The sequence below is a fragment of the Corticium candelabrum genome, chromosome 4 (assembly GCF_963422355.1).
Source record: "Corticium candelabrum chromosome 4, ooCorCand1.1, whole genome shotgun sequence".
Classification (NCBI taxonomy): Eukaryota; Metazoa; Porifera; class Homoscleromorpha; order Homosclerophorida; family Plakinidae; genus Corticium; species Corticium candelabrum.
Window position 1 is genome coordinate 3,959,507 of NC_085088.1, and position 16,386 is coordinate 3,975,892.

The 16,386-nt window shown below is 39.9% G+C and overlaps 3 protein-coding genes and 1 long non-coding RNA gene across 4 annotated transcripts; all 4 read right to left on the reverse strand.

Annotated features, from left to right (window-relative positions):
- Positions 1-176: 176 nt before the first annotated feature.
- On the reverse strand, positions 177-1,188 carry LOC134178091 (uncharacterized). The gene has a single exon (XM_062644879.1). The coding sequence runs from the start codon at positions 813-815 to the stop codon at positions 177-179; it is 639 nt and encodes a 212-aa protein (XP_062500863.1). The 5' UTR covers positions 816-1,188.
- A 3,442-nt stretch (positions 1,189-4,630) lies between these two features.
- On the reverse strand, positions 4,631-7,235 carry LOC134178650 (uncharacterized). The gene has a single exon (XM_062645537.1). It carries the CDS (start codon positions 7,219-7,221, stop codon positions 4,870-4,872), a length of 2,352 nt encoding a protein of 783 aa, XP_062501521.1. The 5' UTR covers positions 7,222-7,235; the 3' UTR covers positions 4,631-4,869.
- A 4,238-nt stretch (positions 7,236-11,473) lies between these two features.
- On the reverse strand, positions 11,474-14,404 carry LOC134179022 (uncharacterized). The gene is made up of 9 exons (XR_009969749.1): positions 14,176-14,404; positions 13,956-14,084; positions 13,762-13,891; positions 12,968-13,093; positions 12,753-12,878; positions 12,270-12,395; positions 12,091-12,217; positions 11,893-12,018; positions 11,474-11,834 (listed from the first exon to the last, which is right to left on the reverse strand). It is a non-coding gene; the product is annotated as an uncharacterized LOC134179022 (long non-coding RNA).
- Positions 14,405-14,594: 190 nt separating this feature from the next.
- LOC134178093 (uncharacterized) lies at positions 14,595-16,049 on the reverse strand. Its single transcript, XM_062644881.1, has 5 exons — positions 15,929-16,049; positions 15,736-15,851; positions 15,514-15,654; positions 14,711-15,445; positions 14,595-14,666 (listed from the first exon to the last, which is right to left on the reverse strand). Exons 1-5 carry the CDS (start codon positions 16,014-16,016, stop codon positions 14,595-14,597), a joined length of 1,152 nt encoding a protein of 383 aa, XP_062500865.1. The 5' UTR covers positions 16,017-16,049.
- Positions 16,050-16,386: the final 337 nt, after the last annotated feature.

Consider the following 16,386-nt stretch of genomic DNA (forward strand, 5'->3'; position numbering starts at 1 on the left):
GCAGCATAGCATGTAAAATATAAAAATAGGTTCTCGTATACCCTAGACACAGTTACACATGCGATAAATAGCCGTTGATCAAAACTAGATTACAACACCGACATGGCGTCGACAGACTGACAGTTATAATACATGTACATGCAATGCTACAAATAGCATGTTTGTTTGCGAAAAGTCTATGTTGAAACGTCTAATGGAGATTTAGTCCATTCCAAGAGTTCTTTCGAATATGTGGACGGCCATGGAGAAAATATACGATCATCGATTACATCATACACTAGATAGGAAGGAATGTTTGCTCCACTGCATGCTGATCCCATCCTTTCATACCAAGTTTGCCACGTGTACTGGCTATTGACATGAGCATCACGTCCAGGACTTTTATCCTTTATCAACGGTAAAATGTATGCTGGTCTTACGCTGAATTCACAAGATTCCGCTTGCTCTGTAGAACGATGTACGCCAGAATCATTTGACTTAGCTGTTACTGTAAAGGAAATCGTTTCATTCTTCTTTTGTTTCTGAGCCTGGGTTATGTTTAGAGACAAAGATAATGAAGAACGTTCATACCCCCAAAAGCCTGAATTGATTGTCGTTCTTGGATCTGTGTAAGTCCATGTACCGTCCAACCGAGGAAACAATTCTAGCTCATTTACTCTAGTCTCTGTTTCACGAAGTAGGCCTTGCAGCTTAACCATGTCTTGTTCGTGCCGCTCTCTCTCACATTCGATTTGATGCTCCCTAGCGATCCGGTTTGTTTGGCTTTCACTGAGTTCTTTCCTAAGTCTAGAGCAGACTTTAACGGCAGCTTCCATAGTAACTCTACTGGGAATGTGACTATTTTCCGACGGTCTCTCTCTAGTGCATCTTGGCTGGGCTTGGTAAAATCTATTAGTTCAATTATTTTCGTGACATTATCTTCTACGATCGAGTCATTTTTACTTTCATTTGATTGCAACAGTTATTCCATTGCTTCAAACGGAGAGTCAAAAGATGAGCGACATGTCCACAACGTTGACTGCAAAACTTCCGTAAATTGAGCGGCAGAAATTGTGCCTCGTTCTGCGTGGTAATTGAGATAATAATCAGATAGCTCTACAACATTGTTAGAGTATTCGTATCCATTGGTGTGAACACAATTGTTTAGATTTGCCATCACTCTAGACGTAAATTCAGTAACGTCTTTCCCAGTAAGTTGATTGTAGCTTTTTGCACACAAGGCTGTCAACCTTTCTTCGCTTTGGGTTACAAAAGCTGAAGAAAACCGTAAAGCGGACGACAACCAACTGGCTGTCACAGTTGGTATTTCGAGCGTCAACGGATCATCTGGAAGGTAGTACACAAAAGCTTCAAAACAACTATTGAGAAGACTTTCCTCAGCATCAGGCAAATGATAACGTGAAAAGCGATCACTTGTAGTAGTTTCATTAGAAGACAGAGCTAAGTCTTCAGCTTTCTGTTTTTTGAGTCAACTAAATCTTTCTCAGAGGAAGATGTGGCGGCAGCTGTAGAACGATCAGAAGCCTCTGGTGAGCAAGACAGAGATAGTACTTCTATAGGAGGCTCTGCTACAACTATAGGTTCACTTAAGCTTGTTGCGTACACAGAGTTCGACGTAGCACTAGCAGTGTAAAAAGATTCTGTCTTTCTCACATCGAATCAATGTATCCTGCAACAAAGTACGTACATAAATGGGCTGCAGCAACTTCTGGTTAGCATCAAGTCAATGATAGCAGTCGTCCAATTAACTGGAAGTTTCTTCAACTGCGACAACCACAAAGATGCTTTTTATGATTGCCAATTTGTGGTAAACGTATTCCATGTCTCTAAGTTTACCTTACACCAATGCTCAACTGCCGTCTCCACACAAAACGTACTGACTCCTTCTGCTTGAGCTACTTCAGCAATTTCAGCACAATTCACCAATATTTCCAAACAATTAGAAACATCACTTGTAATTTCTTTAGCTTAGATTGACATATTTCGCTAAGATTACCAGATCCCGACATCTGTAAATAGATGGCTGCACACGTCACGTGACCAATATTTTTAGTTGTCAGTTTGTCGTCAATAGTGACCCCATAACAAAAATCGGCAATCGCTATCATCGTATCATATCCGCCGGGTAAATGATCGAGTGTTAGCAAAGCGGTATCACTCATACCTGATCGTTGGAGACATCGAAAGTAATTGGAACGCGCAAAAAGTGGAAACCGGTGGAGATGCAACTGTTGGCCACCAATTTGCACGGTCAAATCGCTGAATTCGCCAGAAGAACGCAGCCCTCTTTGATTCATCTCGACTTCTAGACGAGCTGGGTACGACACAACATGTAGAAATGAACTAGTCAATTTAGAAGGCGTGGTTAGAAGTAACAGAGTTTAGCAAAACATGATACTGTACGGGAGACTGCTAATTAGACATTTAAATCCCAAATCTTGTAAAGTATTACTTCGCCTACGTCATTACTTCTAGGTAAAGTGTACAGTACTTGAGTCTAAGACCGATGAAGTCCATTCGGAATTTCCACAATGGGTTTACATATGGGATCACCAACTGCAATACCATCTCACGTGAGACATCTATAGATATAGATATATATATATATATATATTATTTAACTTTCAGTTTGAATGTGACCGACAACGACTAGCTTGCAAACAATTATTCTAATGCTGCCTTGCCTTTTAAAGAATAGAGAATAATGGTTTACAACTAAATTACTTACTTCGTTAGTAACAACACTATACTTCAGTCACAAACAGCCATTCTGCGTTTGTCTCTCCAGAAACGTATACACCGTACTTAATTAATTAATTAAAAAGAAAGCAGACAGCACTTGCCATGGAGACCGCAAACCTGCGCCAAGGCAGGTCAGTTTCCCAAACTCTAGAATACCATTAACAATCGTTTCCATGGCAACTATTTCAAGGGCCTTTTGTGTACATCCTATAGCATGTAGTACATACACCATTAAAAGACATCATCTGTTCATCAGTACCTACAGTACCTGCACGGAAATGGTATGTGTGCAGAAGCGATATCAAGAGTTATCGCACATTAGTTCCTTTCTATTTTGATTTTTTAATTTTTTAAGACGCGGATCCGGATTAAAACTAATCAACTGTTTCTTTACCGAAGCTATAGATCACCACCAAATTTTATCAAAATCCATACACATGCTTTTAAGCAACCTTTTCTACAAACCAGCAAACCAACAAACCAACATTACGAACCAACAAACTAACGCCGACGAAAACATACCTCATTAGCGGCTTTGTGTCTGTCTGTGTGGGGGCTTGGGCATGGCGGTGGTAGTGGGGGCGGTGGTAGTGGGGGCGGTGGTGGTGGGGCGGTAGAAGTGGCGGCGGCGGCGGCGGCGGCGCTGGTGGTGGTGATGGTGGTGATGGTAGTGGTGATGGTGGTGGTGGTGGTGGTGGTGGTGGTGGTGTGTGTGTGTGTGTGTGTGTGTGTACGCGCGCGCATGCGTACACGTTATTAATCCAATTCACAAAACCGCATCACTAAAACAAACAAAAAATAAAACAAACAAAAACAAATCAATTAACTAACCCTAAGGCAGTACTTAGATAAATATAAGAGAAACTGAACTGTTTAGACACGGCACTCGGAAAGCGCAAACCTCCGCCAAGACAGCTCAGTCTTTGCAATGCCATTATCAATCGCTTCTATGCATATGGCAACTGTTTGAAAGGCTTCTGTGTTCGAAGTGGCCAAGGGACAGTCACGTGTCAATGGTGCAATGAAATTGTTTCTGACGTTCCTCTCTGCACGCTCACGTACAGTCCGGCAGTCACGAAGCAGAAACAATTAATGTTTCGCTAGAGTTCGGAATGTCCACGTCTATAGTGGTGCGTCATCTGCTAACGTTGTACGTGTCAATACCCACGCAAATCTTCTCGCCATCTGACATTATTCCCATGTTCCATAGTACTCGCGCCCAAACTATCGGTGCGAGTCCAGTATATCCCCAACCTCGTTTTGTACTTCTCTACTGTGCCAATTGATCTATATGGAAGCTCCGCAGGCGAGGGGAAATAGAGACTATAGTTTGGGGATACTCGAGTCAGTCATCGACTGCCAGACCGCGGTCTCCACGCGTCCGGCTCGGACCCCTAACCACGTCCTTTTGTGTACACGGTGACACCATAGAACGTGGATACGCAGTTTCACTGACTTTTTTACCGATATGATATGGGTGTGAACGAGTAATATCGGGTGTCGTCTCACTTTGTCGAAAAGTTTCAAGCGAAGCCGACCCCTCGAGAGAGGACCCGGATCCAGATTATCCCAAAGACTAATCAATTGTTTCTCTACTAAAACTATATCATTCCCAAATTTCATCCACAAGTTTTAGAGTAAACTTGCTCAAAAAGCAACAAACCAACGCTCATGAAAACATAATAACATGCATCAGGAAATCACATTACACTAATACAGGATACTTTGTATCCTGCTCGAGACAGAATTATAAAACTACATACCCGTACAAGTATAGTACTCCTTCCCGGCCAAAAGACCAGCTGCTCAGCTAGAAGAACGGAGTAGTTGGCTGCTGGCTGCATGCATTTTATCGAGTCCTTTTCGGGGTTTTGATCAGTACGCAGACACACTGTATATTTGTATTTCCTGGGCAGTCCGGGTGTCCATGCTAGTACTATTTAGTATAAAATACACAAAAAATACAAACACAGCAACGTCTCGCAAAACTTACATACAGTAACACACATAGGATACCATACAACAACCGTTAACTAATCATGCAGACTATGCATGCGACGTACCGACATGCATGACATTGACAGATTGCTATAAGCAACACTAACAAATTGCACAGTTGCTTTTACACTAGAATTTTGGCAGATCACTGTCATCGCGGTCTTCTAAAGATTTCCTCCATTGAAAAAGTTCTCGTCTACTCGAATATGAGTTAGTCCAAGGAGAAAATATACGAGCATCGTCTAGATCATACACTAAGAATGGAGGAATGAGTCCTCCACTGTGTGATGATTTCAAACTTTGATACCAAGTTTCCCATAAGTGCTGACTACTGACATTAGCATCACGTCCAGAACCTCTATCATTTATCAACGGCAGAATGTAAGCTGGTCTTACCCTGACTTCACGAGATTCCGATTGCTCTCTAGGGTGACATCGAGAATTGTGTGACTTAACTTTTACTGTAAAAGAAATTACTTTCTTTTCTTTTTGTTCGGAAATCTGAGTTATGCTTAAAGATGAAGATGATAAATCACGTGTGTCTTGTCCATGCCAGCCGCCTGAATAGTAACCCCGCTCTCTTGTATCTGCAATAGTCCACGTACCGTTCAACCGAGGAAACAGTTCTAGCTTAGTCACTTTAGCCTCTGCTTCACGAAGTTGGCCTTGTAGTCTAACCGTCTCTTTTCTGTGACGCACGGTCTCAAGTCGCATTTGACGCTCACTAGCAACACGCATTTCTTCTACTTTACTCAACTGCGTTCGCACTGTAGACAACTCTGTTCGGCATTTACTAAAGTCTTCTCGCGTTGTAGACAGATTTGTTTGACATTCACTGAGTTCTGTAGACAAATTTCTTTGGCATTTACTGAGTTCATCCCGAGTTGTAGACAAATTTGCTTGGGATTCACTAAGTGTATTCCTAAGTACGGAACAAACTTTAACGGCAGCTTTCATAGTAACTCTACTAGGAATGTGACTATTTTGCGACGCTCTCTCTAAAGCATCTTGACTAAGCTTGGTAAAATCTATTAGTTCAATTATTGTCATAACATTTTCCTGTAAAATTGACTCATTTTTACTTTCATTTGATTGCAACAGCTTTTCCAGGGCTTCAAACGGAGAGTCAAAAGATGAGCGACATTTCCACAACGTTGACTGCAAAACTTCCGCAAAACAAGCAGCAGAAATTGTGCCTCGTTCAGCGTGGTAATTGAGATAATAATCAGATAGCTCTATAACCTTGTTAGAGTCTTTATATCTCTTGGTGTGAACACTTTCGTTTAGATTAGCCATCACTCGAGACGTAAAATCAATAACGTCGTTCATAGTAAGTTGAGCGTAGCTGTTTGCACACAAAGCTGTCAACCTTTCTTCACCTTGTGGCACGTAAGCTGAAGAGAATTGTAAAACGGATGACAACCAACTGGCTGTAACAGTTGGAATATCAAGTTTTAACGCATCATCTGGAATGTAGGACAAAAACGTATCAAAGTAGATTTTGAGAAGACTTTCCTCGCTATCAGTCAACAAATGACCACGTGATAAACAAGCATCTAGAGCAGTTGCAGTAGAAGAAAGAGCTGACCCTTCAGTTTTCTGTTTCTCTGAACCATTTTCAGAGGCAGATGAGGCAGCAGATGTCAAACGAGAAGGAGCCGCTGACAAGCAAGACAAAAGAGATGGTATCTCTACAGGACTAGGGGAATCTGCCAGTAGTACAGGTTCAGGGTTAGCGATAGGGTTAGGGTTAAGGTCAAGTGTTGCGTCCACAGAACTCGGTGTAGCATTAACAGCGTAACAAGATTCTGTCTTTCTCACATCGGCAAAGCACTGCATTATAAAATCGATGTATCCTGCAACAAAGTACGTAGTCAAATGACTGCACCTTTCTTCTCTGGTTTGCATCAAGTCAATGATAGCAACCGTCCAATTAACTGGGAGATTCTTCAGCTGCGACAACCACGAAGATGAGAGTCTTTGCTTATGTCTAAACCAATTCCATGCCTTTATGTTTAGCTTACACCAATGCTCAACAGCAGTCTTCACGCAAAATGTACTGACTCCTTCTGATTGAGCTACTTCTGCAACATCAGCACAATTCTCCAATATTTCCAAACAATTATAAGCATCACTTGATAATTTCTTTAGCCTAGATTGACATAGTTCACTAAGATTACCAGATCCCGACATCTGTAAATAGATGGCTGCACACGTCACGTGACCAATATTTTTAGTTGTCAGTTTGTCCTCAGTAGGGATCCCATAGCAAAAATCGGCGATCAGCGTCATCGTATCATATCCGCCGGGTAAATGATCGAGAGTAACCAGAGCAGTATCACTCATACCTGATCGTTGTAGACATCGAAAGTAATCGGAACGCGAAAAAAGAGGAAATCGGTGGAGATGCAGCTGCTGGCTACAAATCCGCACGGTCAAGTCGCTAAATTCGCAAGAAGAACGCAGCTCGCTATGATCCATCTCAACCCACTACAGTAAAAGACTCAACACGTGGCGACACAACACAGAGAAATCAACTACTCAAACTAGGAGGCGTGGCAACAGACTTCCAGATGTTCTAGCAGACTTTAGATATTAGGTCCTAAATTTTACTATCATGTGGCTACTCTATAAACGTAAAGTGTAGTTCGGTGGTAGACTGAAAAGCCAATTCCATGCACACTAACTAGGAAGACGCACGGGATCATCAACTGAGCATTTCACGTGACGACAGTGGACACCCACTAGCTTGAGTCTCACCGACACAACGTCTCGCTTGCAAACAATTAGAATGCAAACGTTTCTGCAGAATGCGGTTTGCACATATAATCTTACGAGATCGTTATGTATACTCGATAGTCACAAACTGCCATTCTGCATTTGTCTACCCAGAAACAGTGTATACAGGAAAACTAGACAGCATGGCGCACTGGGAGAGTGCAAACCTTCGCCAAAGCAACTCAGTTTTCCTTAGCAATCGTTTCCATGGCAACCATTTGAAGGCTTCTGTGTGTTCACTCTACATGACATCGATCATATGACATGACATCATTTAATTAAATGACATCATTTGTCTATCAATAACTTCATGGAGATGGTATGGTGTGCGATCTCACTTTTCTGGTCAAAACGTTTGCAGAGCCAATCATGCCTCAAGAGGGAACCCGCGCATTGGGATTAATTTCCAAAACTAATCAATTGTCCTCTATCACCACCACCCCCCACCACCCGTCAAAATCCATCCACACGTTTTGAGTATAGCCCCGCTCACAAACCAACAAACAAACAAACAAACTAACTAACCTATGTCGCTGAAAATACAACCTTACTATACAGGTAGAAACTATCAAAACCTATACAAACGTACATACAGTACGTATACCGTCACTGCAATTACAGTTATACATTAACAACACAAAAAATATATCAAAATATGTCAACTGTCTCATCTCTTTCCTAACCTCAAAGTTTGTTGGCAAAATTGACTCCGCCTTGCAGCAACATCACTTTTAAGCGATTACGGTCTGTCTGATATTTCTGTTTGTCTAGCACAGACCTCAGAACCGATTTGCACGTTTGAAGTTGTTGTCTGAGTTGGGAGCACACACTGATGGCCCCCTCCATAGTGACCTTCATGGGAATGAAACGACTCTTTGACATTCTTTCTAATACATCTTGGCTCAGCTTGGCAAAATCTACTTCAGAAATCAGTTTCATTAAATCATCCTGCGAAAATGTCTTTAATGTATCACCACCTCTGCTAGCACATTCCAGCAGTTTCTCTACAGCTTCATATACAGAGTCATAAGATGTGCGAGAGCACCAAGATGTTGACTGCACAACTCGAGTAAACTCACTAGCAGAAATGGTGCACTGTGCTGCTGGTAATTAAGATACCAATCTGTTAGTATTATCACGTCAGCTGAGTACTTCAATTCCATATCGTTAACACGGTTGCTCAATCTAGACATCACTCTAGAACTGAAATCAATGACATCATCTACAGTGAAGTGCTTGTAGCTCATTGCACACAGAACAAACAGCTTGTCTTCAGCTGCTGGAATACGAGCAGATGAGAATCGAAGGACTGATGATAACCACTTGGATGTCATGTTAGCAGGTTTTAATGTTAGAGATCTCTCTGAAATGTATGACAGAATAGTTTCAAAGTAGTACTGGAGAAGTTCAGCCATTGAAGAAGAACATCTTGAAGAATGAACAGTTGTAGCAGGTTTGATAAGACAGAAACTGTCTTCATCAACTTATCTACCTGCAAGTGATAGACGATCAGACGAGTTGATTACGCAATACGATTGATCTAGTAGTAACCCTTCTGTACCATCAGTTTCAAATATAATTGCTACCATCTCCATGTAAGCATTCCTATCAGTTGATAATTGAAGTTCTGAGTTTCTCAGAGCCCGAAAGCACTCCATTATGAAATCTACGCATCCAACAGCAAAGTAGGTTATCAAGGAACGACTGCACTACTTTGTCTGCAAAGAGTCGATGATATAAACAACCAAACTAAGTGAAAGTTTCTTCAATTGTAGTAGCTATTCTGATGCTATTGTTTCTATTCGCATACTCAACGCTCTTCTTTTCTTATACCAATCATCAACGGCAGCGTCTGCACAAAACTTAGTGACTCCTGCTGCTGCAGCTAATTTCCTATTGTCAGCACAATTCACCAATACTTGCAAACACTTAGTAGCATCGGTTGTCAATTCCCTAAGCTTAGAGTTACATAGTTCCATAAGGTTACCAGATCCAGTCATTTGCAGGTAGCCAGCAGCAACCATCACGTTGCGCAATTGCCCCAAGTGTCCCGGATCCCATCTCCGGTTCTAATCTCCAGGCCTGCTGCTCTTTGTTCTATGCAATGTGCAAGTGAACGCTACCCTCAACGTTTCGAATATCTATAGTGTAATGCGAATAGGTGTGACGTGTCCCTAGACCTAACTATTGATACAAAAAAGCTAAATTAATTAATTAATTGACATGAGACAGAGACATCAACCTCAAAAAGTGACACGAGATCAGCCAGAAACTCTAGAAACAAGAGATGTAGTAATGTCGTGGTGTACCGTCCTCACAATGGAGACAAACAATAATAAAATTTCAACAACAAAGAAAATTTATATAATATATTCAACAAAACATATGTAGACGTAAGTGTCAACTGCAAACAATCTCACTAGAAATCTTGAAACTAAAAACGGACCTCTGTTAATTAAGCACACCTGGAGTTTTTATAGTTTATACTGTATTACGCCACATTTTCTCTTGAGACTACAGGAAAGACTTAATAAACCTAATCTCCATATAATTTCTATACTGTAAGTGCACGCATCTTACATAGTTACCTTCAATAAAAGCACCCAACACATAAATGGTAATCAAATTGAGTTAGCTAATTAATTCTATCTAGCCTTGCTCAGCAATAATAACTGACGGTCAGGTAATAGCGTGTTGGTCAATCTACAACGGACATTGTTATTGACAGTCTGAGTCACTATAAGTTCTATGCATGTCAGCACATCAGCCAAATGTTTGTCTTCATCAACTTGAAATTCAACCTTAGAGATGCATGCCTACACACGTTACCGTCCAGCTAGAATTGAGAAATATGGAGAGGAGCTCTTTCAGGTGTGCACTGTACAGGTGCTCTACTATATCTATTCAATAATGTCTCCCAAATGCAGGGCATTCTGCTAAGTTCAAAATTAAAGTAGTCAGCATACAAATTTGGTATATGTCATTCTTCTTTGCAGTCTTTAATAATTAGTCAGTTCTCAAATTCTGCACGCAAAGTTTAAAATTAAACGCAGTTCTATGTATTACACTTGTCAATTCGCTGATCCCATGATAAGTTGTTACTTCACCAAATATATTGAGCATGAAATCTAATATGAAAACATTCCACTCTGTCAATCTAAGCAACGTACAAAGTCACTGTCTATTGACTCTCCTTAGAAAGGAGACTGTGCAGACGATTATATAAATCAGAATAGTATGTCTCAGAAAATTTCACTGTAGAGTTCGGTGGTACAGATGTACACTTGGTCAATATTTCTCCAAGCTCATGAGCAACATTGTGAGGAGCTTCTTCCAAAAGTCCTTGGTTTACAAAATATTTGGTCTTAAAAATGTCGTGACACAAATTCTGGAAGTTGCTCGACTTCATCTGAGAAGTACAGTTGTTTGTCTTGTAGTCGCAGTAGGCAACACAGTCAAAGAAGTCACACTCAGAGTCTCTAGTGCACTTTTCAGCCTGACTCACAAAATTACTACGCGTTTGTGTATGGAAATATTTATCCGTGTATAAATTTGTATACATACTTGAAATTCTACTGTTTCACTCTGCTGTAACCGTTTGACGCAAACCATTATGAGAGTTGGATCAACGGCCGTGAATGACAAAACTCGAAATATAATTATGTCACGTCTAAATATAGTTTGACCAGTGGCATATATGTATAACATATGCATGCATCTATACGGGATAATACATGTCTTCATAAACACACACGCACGCACGCACGCACGCACGCACGCACGCACACACACACACACACACACACAGTTTGAGCCTAAACTGCCATGACATACATAAACTATACTGATCATACTTCCATGTTAACTCATACTATAGACGACTAGAGCAGCATAGCCAATTTATTTTATTTGACAACTCATGGAAGCACCCTACAGGTACAAATGATAGTGACAACTCATGGAAGCACCCTACAGGAACAAATAATGCAACATACCTTTCATTGCTTATAAACAAGTAAAAGTTTTGAAAGTAACTAATAAATGATTAATTCTCAGTAGTCACAGTAAACTGGTATGCCAGTATACCCCGGATGTATCAAACAACACATTACATTATAGGGTTAATAGGGCTGTTGTTATCATGGAAACATAATCAAACTTGGCTCTAGAACACTTTGGCTTTGGCTCTAGAAGTCTCCAAGACTTGAAGCTAACATGAGCGTAGACTCCAGATTCGTGGTAGATATTAACTCAGAAAAGATAGAATTCCCATCTTCCCTCTCCTGAAGCGTTCAGTGTCTCTAGAGCCTTCACCACTACAAAGCACACTATCTCAACTTACACTGCATGCTTTAAATATAAACATTCACTTACTTGTCTGTGTAGCACTATGGCTTTCACCATACTTCTTCCTCACAATGTCGACAGCTTTTTGCATTAAAGAACGGGCTTCCACACAGTGGTCAGGGCAATGATGACAATATGAGAGGTAACAAAGAGCTGTGACAAAATATTAAAACAAAAAATCTTATCGCAATTATTTGAATACAAATAAATCAAATCATTTCTAACTCCATGCAGCGTAGAGATGATGCTCTCCTAATGCTGACTCTAGAATTTCCAGCGCTGCAAACAATGGCTTTTTAGCCTCTTCATATTTCCTTTCATTACCCCAGTCTTAAACCAATGTTGTAGTAAACTGTAAAAGACGTTCATATGTTTTCCAAGTCGTCAATACCATGTCTTCTTACCAAATCGTGCTTCAGCACTTTGAGTCAAATATCGTGATTGAAGTATGTCTAAGGCTTTAGTCAGACAACTTTCTGATTTTTCGAACTGTTCCAGACAGTTGTACAGGTAACCCATCTTGCGAAGACCTGTAAACATGACACAGCAGTTAAACCTAACTGTAAGAATTGGACAGTCGATGAACATTGATAAATAAGACATACTGGATTTTGTATGTGTTTAATTAATATAAACACACCACATTTGATCAAACTTTTATGTAGCATTAGAGCTGATAGCAGTTATGAACTGTTGCGAATCGTGTTGACATGATGTCGATCTGTAACATGCTGTCTGCATGGCACGGCATTTATGCAAAAATATTTAGACTCAAAGTACAATGACCGCTCATAAACTGCGTTTGAGATGACGTCACATACACACACACACACATACACACACACACACACACACACACACACACACACACACACACACACACTCACTTGAAACAGTAGTAACATGATGTGGAGGCAAACTTTTCTTATTATTTTCAAGTGCCTTTAAGAGAAATCCCTCTGCATCTTTCAATTTTTTCTGTTTGGTACAATAAAGTCCCAAATTGGCCAACTCTACAAGAAACAAGCAACCAGTCCACATGCAAGCAACTCAGACCGAAAGACAATGTAAAATTATAATGACATATAAATATAAGACACACCTCGACCAACGGCAGAATGATACTAAGACACACTTTGTTTGTAGTGCCGCAAAGCTTCTTTCGAAGCAACCTCAGCGTCTTCATACCTTCCTTTGATATCACAACAGTTAGCCAAATAATGAAAACCTGAAAGAAGACAGACAAATAATACAACTAAATGAATACCTATCAAAATCATAAATTATTAATTTTTTAAAACTTTTTACTAAGAATGCAAGAAATAAATTACTAAATAGTGAGTAACATCACAAATAATCAAATATACTTCTTAGTCTTCATAAATTATCAAATTTTAATGGCTACACCAACTTTTTCCTTTCATGATCGCTCTTAAGCATAACGTGCCATTATATTATTATTATTATTATTATTATTATTATTATCTACCTGCAATTTGTTTATTAAACATGTTACCACAAATATTACATTTCTACATTTCCTTGTTTGTGAATAGCTTAATTAACAAAATCAACGTCAAATCCCAGCACACAAAAATGCACAAAAAATAACAAGTGAAAGCGAGCAAGATGCCTCTTTGAAAGAGAGAAACATATCACTACACATGTCTACAAAACACTAACTTGATAAAAATCAAATGTGTAGGTGTATTCCAATCTGTATCTTTGATAGCAGCTAGGATGTAAACACGGCTTCAATTGCTAGTAATTATTATTTATAGCAACAATGCAATTGATGGAAATATTCTTTACCATCCATAAATGCCACAGTAACGAATTTTGCCGACTATTGCAAACCATGTCAAAACAGATTAATTAAAGCCTTGACTTTCTTACATTGTGCAAGTAAAAACAAGCTGTCTGCACTCTTAGCAGCTTTAAGCAAATTTTTGTGTTGCTGTAACCAACACCTCCACATCATCGCAGCAATCAAGATCATAGTAAGCACCAGTAAAGTCAAGCATCCCTAAAAGAAGAATAAACGTTGACAGCAAACTATACAGTAACAGTAGAGTAGACACAAAACTAACAAAAAGCCTGCTGTTCTCTTGCTTCGGCTGATGAATCGTCTGACATAATTTGAAGAGCAAACAAGCAAAGAGAATGAGATGCACTTCTTTTATGTTGCAATGCACAGACTCTACCAGCATCTACAAAAGCTACAAACAGCAGAGTAGATCTCATCAAATACAAAGAATGGACCTCAATGTCAGTTCATTATTTACCAAACATCAATTTACAGTAGGTCACCTTGAATAAGACGTTCCTTGTCTCCAGCTCTTCTAGCTAATGACAAACGAAGCATACAAAGAGATTCCCCAACAGTGATGTTGTGCAGATGAATGCTAAGAGAACAAGCAAGATCAACTGCTGCAAGACACTCCAAACTCTCACAAGTACAATCCAGTATAAGACTGGCAACGTGATAAAGATGAGATGAGTAATTCATGACATTCTTATGACACAGCTTGTTGCCTGTTCGAATTTCGTAAAGTAAAGGAAGGACACTTACAAGCGTTGAAGATAAAAGGGAAAGAACTTCTTTCCTTTTTTTCTGATCAATAACGCATTGCTGGAAAGTTTGTTGTATGAGTGGATGAACAGCTAGTGTATCGCTGTTTTCAGAGTAAGTTAATAATGAGCGATCTGTTAGTTCATGCATAGCATCCTCAAATTCTTCTTGACAATATTCCTCTTTCAACTTCTGCAAATGTGACTGCAGAAAAGACACGGAAATACGTCTTGACGGTAACAAGCTAATAGCTTCTACAAGATATCGACAAACGTTCTTTGCATCAATTGCAGCAACAATGTCCATCTTCCAAGGACCGATACTGGGATGATGCAGTAAGTCCTCTCTAGCATCCAAAACAGCTTGTTTTATGTGACTTGTCAACGAGCTCTCCTTTATAATTGATTCAGCTAGTGGTTTTCGTATATCATCTAACTTTCCAAGATGCAGGTTCTCTACCATCACTTCGTAAATTTCACTTAAATGATAATTCCGCAACCACTCTTTTACACTCTTCGGTGTAATACTCAGATTAACTCTATTTCTATCCAATGTTTCCCAAAGTGCGTTTATTTTGCCTGCATGTTTACCACGCTGTCTTTTGAGCTTTTGTCCAGCATGAAAAATACCCAAAGGAAGGCCATCCAACATTTCAGGTCCTACAATTTTAAGAGCATGTTCATATTCACTAGAATGGTTGCATCGTAGTTGTTCCACTGATAGCAAATAATCTGTAATTTTGAGTAAGAGCCTAACACCCACATCAGACTTAAATGGTTCCAATTCATGAATGCGAGAACCTCCAAGTCTGGGTGAATCAACAAATGAGCGTCGTGTTGTGACCAGAATGTGAAGGAAAGGAATTGAAGGTAGATACTTCTCGACTATACTCAAATCATCCGCATTATCAAAGAGAAAGAGACATCTGGGATGTGCCCGAGTGTAGCCTTGCAGCTTAACAAAATTCTTACTAGAATTTCCGGATCCCAGTAATCCCATTTCAGTTAGCTGCAACAACAAATAGAAACAATGAAGCTAATGCCACAATCACTTGTATACATCTGCTGGTCCCATACGTTCTCTTTGATTGAATGAAAAAGGGTAAGACGAGATTCAAGGAAGAAAAAGAAGATAGCATCAGGATAGTCTTCTTTGTGCTGCCTGGTATACTCGGAAATCAAATCAGTCTTGCCCATTCCTCCTGCAGCTACAATGATCTGCAACACTAAACTGTCAACTACTAGCTATGCTACTACACTTACTTGCGTGTATACAAAAACGTATCAAATACAGCACACCTGAACAATTGGCATTCTAGAGATTCTGTTATCCTTGTAGGTTTCTTGCAGACTATACAGTTCCTCTTCTCGGCCAACGAACTGACTATCGAGACCAATTTGATGTGGAAATTGAGCTGGAGCCAAGTCAAGACACAACAGTTTAGAGAATCTAGCATTACACTGTCCCCTACGCAATTAAAGAAAAGCGAACCTTCATTCTGTGCTTGAAACGTTGTCTCATCTTGAAGTCTTGAAAGCATGAACTGACGTGTAGTGACATTATCGACGTCGTCTTGCATACTCTAAATCGTTTACGACGGTAGTTACAGTACTAAAGTTACTAGTACACTCTAACAGAGTATGTACTGTTACAGTGTACTCAAAATGGGGGGTTAGCCTCGAACTTCCAAACAAGAGCAGCGCGCAAATTCTCATGCCTATGTGGACTTGAACAAACACGTGTTCTTGCTTTTGTTACCTTTACGACCCTTTTTTAAAAAGTTTTAGGGAGCACATAACATGCCTGAAGACGCCTCCGCAATATAAATACACTATAAACCAGCAAAAGTGGCCTAGTTGGCAGTCGTAGAACATGAGCATGAGAAATGTATAGTACAGTGTATGTTCTTGACCAATAGCGAATAAATTAGCATGACATGTACAATTAGT